Source organism: Gasterosteus aculeatus, chromosome 12, assembly GCF_964276395.1.
Source record: "Gasterosteus aculeatus chromosome 12, fGasAcu3.hap1.1, whole genome shotgun sequence".
Classification (NCBI taxonomy): Eukaryota; Metazoa; Chordata; class Actinopteri; order Perciformes; family Gasterosteidae; genus Gasterosteus; species Gasterosteus aculeatus.
In genome coordinates, this window is record NC_135700.1 from 9,516,227 (window position 1) to 9,524,137 (window position 7,911).

Below are 7,911 nucleotides of genomic sequence, written 5' to 3' on the forward strand. Positions count from 1 at the left end.
GCCTTATTTTCAAAATTTCCTCAACCATGTGTACTCGCCTGTGTCTGAAAAGCAAAAACAAAAAGTCCCCGGTGTGAGATGCATTTGCATCCGTGACACCTCGATATGACATGCCCATGTGGGTTTTCCCAAAAGCACGGCGTGGCGCTCATCTCTGTGAGCCTGATCATCGGTGTCAAGCTTGGGACTTCTATATTCAGAACACCCTCCAGAGGCAAAACGTCTCTGTGGGTAACGAGAACGACCGTAGCAAGAAACACAACAGAACTCGGTTGGTTCATCAACGCGCACGCTGTGGTGATTGATGTAGGAAAACCACAAACACCCCGTTTTAGAGTGATTAGTGTTGTAAACAGTGTGTTTTACAAGGCTCTAGGTAAATCCTGAGGGTGTCCCTTACTCAGACATTAATAGAAGGGCCGCCGTGTAATCATTCCTGCACCACACTCACCCAGTGACAGAGAAATCCAAGGGGAAACACTTTTCCCTGTGGAGCAATACCACATTTGGCTTTACCTTCTGTTACCTCCTGAGGCGGTTTTCATTTCACCAACGCATAAAATGAGAGAAGGAAAGTTGAACGGTGCCTCTCTTTTTGGTGGAAACAAGCATAAAAGGCAGCACGTAGGGATCCTTCTGTGCAACACAAACAGCGAGTCGAATCACTAATCCCTCAAGTTCGCATGGATTACATCCTACCTGACTCCCTCCTTGTATCCCACATGGAGTCACTGTATCTCTCAAGTCTCAGCACACGGCTGGTCAAGAATGCTCTCTATGCCTATATGCACTCTTTCATCGAGTAGATTTGTTTTTTCCTTCACACTTATTTCTGTGCTCTCACTTTTAATCCCTATAAACATACAATCACATCCATCTGGAGACTTTTTGCTGGTATTTTCCTTTCAAGGCTTGAGAGTGTCAAGATACTTAATCCCACCCTCCATTACTGATTTAGGCCAGCGGTTGATTGAAAGCTAGCGGGGGAAAAGCTATAGCGGGCTCCTACGCAAGCCAGAGGCTTTCCACACAACTCAAAAAACACCATTAATGCTGAGGACGGCTGCATGGAAGCTTGCAGACCGTACGCATTTCATGCATGAATGCCCTGCAGAAGGTTGACACATTCTTCAGCTGACAACAATTGTCAAATATTCTCACAGCAGAACCAACAAAAGGCGTAAAAGCACAGCTGGATGATTTGTATTGAAACTCATTTAGATGTTCAATGCGTGCAATCTCTTGCTCAATGAAAAACAAAACAATTTTGTCATTTTCTACCACAATAGAGAAAGTGGAGCTAAACTGTTACGCTCGCACACACACACGCTGAGCTACACACAAACACACACAGCCTAATATCCCTCACATCTCATTAACTGTTTTCTCTGAAGACGTATACAGGCTGGCAAGAGACTTATTTCCAATTTGGCAGAGCCAGAAGCTTTCTAATGGGCTTTGAATAAAATGCCCAAAAGAATTTTTATATGGATATTTGCTGGCTAAGGTCTTTTCTAGTGGTATTCACACCCTTTCCCTGAAGGTCTCATGTCACACCATTATTTTGTGATTAGACATCTGGCAGTGAAAACATCTAAAGATTAACCCCATATTTATTTCACATACCTGCCTGGCATGTGGAGTAAATAAATCATAGTTCAGTGCTACAAATTATGTCATTTAAAAGCCCTCTACAAATGGTAAGACAGATTTCTCACAGTTTATTATTTTAAAAATTCACACCTGAAAAGCTGATCTTTCCACTTAGAGCTTTAATCATGAATAGATGTTTTCATCTTCTAGACTCATTTGCAAATTCAACTCAATTACATCAATTAAATCTAGAACCTAAAACATTGATTCCACAAGGAACAAGAAGGGCTTCAATATGCTTATTATGTTGTTTTGTAGTTCTGACAACGTGAGTCTAAGGCAGCATCTTAACAACTTTACATTCAGATCTTAATCATTATAATAAGATGTGTATTTTTTAAGTTTTTTTAAGTAATGTCTGTGTCGAGAAAGCTCAAACGTTGACAATATCAACTGTGCCGCGTTCAGACGGTTCACAGGGTTCCTTCATTTAAGTGCAAACTGCAACGATTTCTGATCTCTTGGTTGTGTTCAAGGGAATTGGAGGACTGCATGCATCTGACAACCCCCACAGCACAGATCACAGTGATAGGAAGAGAGGAGGCTTGCAGCTTTAGTAATCCACAAGAGGGCAAATAATGCTAAATTATGTACTACATAATGTATATTCTGTTAACTAGAGATAGAGTAATATGCTTACCATGAACCCCAAAGTTAATAAAATAAATACAAGCGTCAGGCAGTGCATTGATAGGAACTGTGGCACGTCAAGTGATTTCCTTTCAAAGGCGAAGCCAAGAGCCGCGTCCACCCATGAGAATCCCAACCGTGGCGTGTAAGTAGATGTTGATATTAACAGCAAAGCCGGGGAGTGAGAGCTCCCTGCCACAGCCCGACTGGAGCATTTCAGGAGCCGTTGTGTTTATGAACAAAGGGCTGACAATCAAGCGGCATTGTGTGCACGACGCTATAACTAACGGCTGACACATGCACACACGGGTGATCTTCACAGGCACAATGTGTAAAACTGTGTAAAACACCAGGCAGCCGGATGAATGCTGATAACGTCGACACGGGAGGAATCATAAGCTTTACCTGGAGAATGAAGCTGTCCAGTTACTGGCATTTCCAGCAGCGAGCCGGCACATTTAACGTTCTAAAAACTAGTCGGAAGCCAGGAAGAGTTTACTAACTAATGGCCTCTTCCTCCAATCACTTCTGCCCTGTGAGCCATCTGAGGCTCTTAAGAGTCCTTAGGCAAAGAGAAACAGTAGGACTCTGTGATCGATGAAGTGTATAGCAGACCTCCAACATGGTGTCAGCATTGGTGTCAAACATCATCATTTCGATCCCATAATATAACTATGTATAATAGAAATGTGCAACTGGGAGTCAATGGGAAACTGTACACAGAATAATTCTGCTTTCTATCCTACAATTGTAATCGCAAGGGGTTATAAGCCGCTCTGTCACTAAAAATGAATATATACTTGGTAGTCATAGATGAAATTAAAGTATCGGCTGAACGTCTTCATGACGATAATAGTTTGGAGCAGGAAAATGTCAATGAGGCGCTGACAGTGTTGCGTTATTTGAGAGAAAAGTTTTGTGGGGAACAAGAAGCTGAAAACTAATGGCATTGATGTTAACACAAACCCCACGCTGTCAAGTTGTTGTAAAATCAATTTACAAATCACATATCCGAGGACCAAAGATTTGGCCCACCATCCTAAAATGAGGCATTGAAGTGAGTGGAGAATTACTTTATGAAAAAAATAATGATCATAAAATCATAAATATCTACAACATGATCGGTGGTTGGAAGCACACCGCGCCGCCTCCCTTCTCCTGGTTTCAAGGTTTGCGTACCATTGCATGGGTTATTCAGCATTTCTCTTTGATTATCATCAGGAGTTAATCACAAGCATACAAATATTTTAGGTAAAAATTATATATTCATGTGTACGGAGCCTGTAATGGGAAAATGATATGTGACCCTTTTAAATGCTTCATTTGTATAACCAGTTTATTAGTTGCAAGTGCTTAGGTCACAAAGGCCCTGACATACGAACTGATGTCTCCCACTTGGATTAGATGTTTCCAGCGTCATAGCTGTAGAGATTGAACAAAGTGTTTGTTATGTCTATGACCACCTTTGTTTAAGCATGTTGGGAGAGCAAGGATACGGTCAAAGAACTGACGTGTCTTACATGGATAAGATGTTCCCAGTACCCTGGCTGTAGATACTCAACAAGATGGTTAACGGTTTCTGTTGACGCCACCGATATCTAAATTTAGGTATAAGAACTGCCTCGATGTGTTGGGAAGAAAAGGAGGTTCTTGACAGTCTACTGACCACGTAGCTGTTGTGACCCTTTTTCCCTTGCAAGGAAATAAACGGAGAAAAGACATACTTGACTCAGAGCCTTTGTTTCTTACTTAACGATTGTCTGTGCAAAATCTTCCACCACAAGCCTCCATTAGGAGTGGTGACGTATGTCCCTGCACGACAAGAAAGCAGCCGAACAGCCAAGTTCCCCTGATAGCAATAGTACGTAAAACGTCCGATTGTCGGTAATGCATCAGTTAACCACTTTACACATTTATATTTAGAGAGCAAAAGCTAGTGCCGTAGAAACTTGAAAACTTCAATTTGGAGTTTCTGCTCTGATAGTTTAGCAGGTTCTTTATGTTCTGCGTAGGTTTTATGACTCTAACTAGAGCCCATTGGACCAATTCAAACACCGCTGTGGAATTTTGATAATGGATGTTCTTAAGATTAGATAGCAGCTGTGTTAATGGTCTTATTCTGACCAAAATGCAAAGAAAGAAACTATCAAAATCCCTTCAAAAAATGTTTAAAATAATACTCTATCTTTGAAGGAATTGTCCAACTTATTGAACTTGTTCAACTTGAAGTTGTTTAAGATTTAGGATTGACTAAATTCAAAAGTGGATTCAATTAATAGCTCAATGTATTGTCTTATGCAAAAACTAACAACTGTGTAAACACATCTTTGTTTTTCACCACTTCAATAATACAGCTCAGCTTGTCAGCGGCTGTCAAAATAATTAGCTTATGCAAATGGAGGCTTAGAACCTCAGGTGGAGACTCCTCTAGAAGTATTAAACCTGTGTGTTTAGCATCAAGAGGAGAAGTAGCATGACATGGCAAATGATGGAGCGATGAGCGTAATGCTGCACATGCAGCATTCCACACGCTTGTATTAGCAGAGCTAATTAGGTGTAATTGAGTGCTTTCTACGATCCCATCTCCTGAGGCTTATATATTACGACTGTTGTATTTATGCAAAGGTTATTTGGAAAAAAATATTTGAAATTGCACAGCACACAGTCTGTAGATGAAGTGCAATCAAGATTTCATCACAGCGCAGTGATCTATTACGTGACCTCTGTCGTGGACTTTGACGTGCTGAGGTTCCATGTAGAGGACAAATATTACATGACATGGAAGGGAATTAACAACTGCACATGATCTGAAAACAGCATGTCCAGCGTTATCAGACACAATCAAAGCACTGATAAACAATATATATACACGGTTTATACCCTTTCTATTACACAAGAATGTTTGCGATGCTCAAACAAAATTGCGGCAAGTTCACATACTCGTACAAAATAACGTTCAATCTCCCAAAAAAGAGACAAATAGTTCAACAAAAATAACCAAGAAGCTGCATCGTTATAGAAGTAGTTTTAAAACTACATACTACTTTGCAAAAGAAATTCCACACAGTGTGTGTGGCCATTATATTTGAGTTGTCTGCTGAAAAACGTCTCCCTCTGAGTTGATGCTGAATATTTGTCGCTGCAGGAGCAGAATAAACGCAGGAACAAAGTTTACATACTACTCCTCTTGATGCTGAATATATTAATGTAGTCCAGTATTCTCCATTCTCTCAACTGATTACTGGTTACTAGCTGTCCCAAAGGTCTACCTGGTCCATTAGGGGCACAGTCTTGACATTTGCAACATGGACTGTTGGATTTATAGATGAAATATAGAAGATGTATTCACAATGCGTGAAGTATCTCTCACGCAGACACAGACGTACACACACATGTTTAACCAGTAACAAAACTATCAGATTCCCATCCACCTAAAACCCTGTTAAAGGCAATTTAGTCGGCTGGATGATCATTACTGCCTGACACTGCTAATTACAAATACGGTGTCTTTATTTTTTCTGCACGAGGCAAAAGAGGGATTAACTTCAGGCCTCTCTGCTTCCCGTCTTCCTCCTCGTGAAGCTGACTGTTTACTGACTAATCTAGTTCCCTGCTTTGACCATAAATGTGATTACCACCACATAAGAGATAATAGAACCCCATATCTCTGCTGTACCAAAGAACTTGAATTAAAACCTAAGCTGTAGCCTTGAGGAATATGAAAAAGAAATAAAAAAAGAAGCCCTCAGCAAAATGTTTGGTCCTGAGTGCATAGAGCCCCCTACTGGTGACAAGCATTCACTATTTAGCAAACACAACAAGCTCCATGATCTTCTGTTGAATACCAGCAACAGGTATGCTACGTTCAAAACACATCTTCTCGTGTCCCACAGTCGTAAAGTCCATCTTTGACCTTCCCCATTCGAGCAGCCGCATTGGTCAACGGTGTCTATTCTCACACTGACGTCTCACATGCAAGTGTGGGGCTGTGCAATCTGTGACATGTGGGTGAAGCCAAGTCATTGGGGTGGTGAAGTTAATTATCATTTCATTTGGGGTTAACTGCACAAGAATGGATGGATGTATACCAGATGTGCGACGTGACATCTGCTGATTCCACATACGTTGTTTGGTGTCTACTTGATGCAAGATCATCAATGAAATCGTCATCAAGCAACTGGGGATATGGAGATGAAGGAGTTGAACTTTAAATAGTCAAATAAAAACCGATGTCCCTCTAGTCTACTGCAGTGACATTTATTTTATGTGTCACATACATTGAGCCCAAAGAAATATACCGACTGCCCCACACATCCCATTCAGACAAATCCTTGAAACGTGGCCAAACGTCTCCATTTGGAAGGGCGGGCGGTCGGAAGGAGATCACACGTAGTTCAGGTCGCGTTTGTGGCAATCACCATCAGATTGTCCAATTTCGAAAGGGGAGGGGGGAAAGCGAGACGTGACAGGTGGCCGGTGGGGGCGACGGCTGGTCAGTAGCGGCGTTCGCCTACCTGATATTTCCTGATGAGGCACATTGGCGAGGCTGAACCCTTTGGCGTGGTACGCGTGCCTCGCCTCGCCACAGCTCCGCGCCTTGCTCTCAGCGGCGGATGACAGGGACAGCAGCGACAGGGTGCATACGGCGGCGTGCAGCCTCCACATCGCATTCATCAGGGGAATCCTGGAGGATGTGTTTCACGGGAATGGGGGGTTGGGGGGACGAGGTCCGTCAAAATAAACAAAAATAAAACATTGATTTTGGAAAAAAAGGAGAAAATGGGCTGTTTGAGAGATTCCTCCAGGACGCGCGATGTCCGTTCAAAGAAAAGCGGAAGAAAATAAATAAATAAAAGAAAAATCCCTCCTCACTTTAGATTCTGCTGCGTCCACTTCATTTGGAAAAAGAAAAAAGCTTCGCCTCTTCTCGCACGAGGATCCCGGCGAGCCCGGATGCTCCGGCGGGGGAGACAGTAGGGTACCTGGTGCTGCTATCTGTGCAAACAACTTCTCCCGCACACACACACAGCAGCAGCAGCAGGAACCGTGTGCTCGTGTCAGTGGGAGGAAAAGCAAAATGCAGCGGAGACGCTCGGCGCGCGGCGGGCAGGGCGCACGATGGGGCAGGGCAAAACGCGGAGTGGAGTGACTGCGACTTCTGCTGATTCTCGTCCAGGGAGGCGCGCACCGTCCTCTGCCTGCGTGCGTCCCCGGTAGTAATGCGCGCCGGTAAATTGCCATGGAGACACGTGTTCGTGTGAGGACCTGGAGGTGGTTTAGCCAAAGTGGACCTGCGCATCGCCCGGTTAATTGGTATGATGCTCGCAGAGCTGCAGCTGGCTAATCTGTCCTGGTTCGATGATGATGATGATGATGATGATGATGACGACCTGTGGAAGTAATTTGATAAAGGCTATCAAATTGTCCTGAACACAACACACGCGCAAAAACACACATACACTCTCATTTCATCTCTAAAAGGTATGTGCACATTTCCCAATTTTTTTCCTCAATGTCATTATCTGTAGGTCAGATCCTGACAGTTAGACAGCGTTGACTTGCGCTGAGTGAGAAATGACCTTGCTGAGGCCCCTTTTATACATATTGTGGACAAAAGTATACACTACA

General features: G+C 43.0%; 1 protein-coding gene across 3 annotated transcripts in view; it reads right to left on the reverse strand.

Moving 5' to 3' along the window:
- Positions 1-7,288, reverse strand: part of gpc6a (glypican 6a) — a 100,676-nt gene extending 93,388 nt beyond the window's left edge. For 2 of the 3 annotated variants that reach the window (XM_040164547.2, XM_040164564.2), the window contains exon 1: positions 6,798-7,093. In XM_040164547.2, coding sequence (XP_040020481.2) covers positions 6,798-6,957 — 160 coding nt within the window. In that variant the 5' untranslated portion in view covers positions 6,958-7,093. Of the gene's footprint in view, positions 1-6,797 lie in introns of all 3 variants that reach the window. The other variant, XM_040164557.2, reaches the window with a different exon arrangement.
- Between the last annotated feature and the right edge of the window lie 623 nt (positions 7,289-7,911).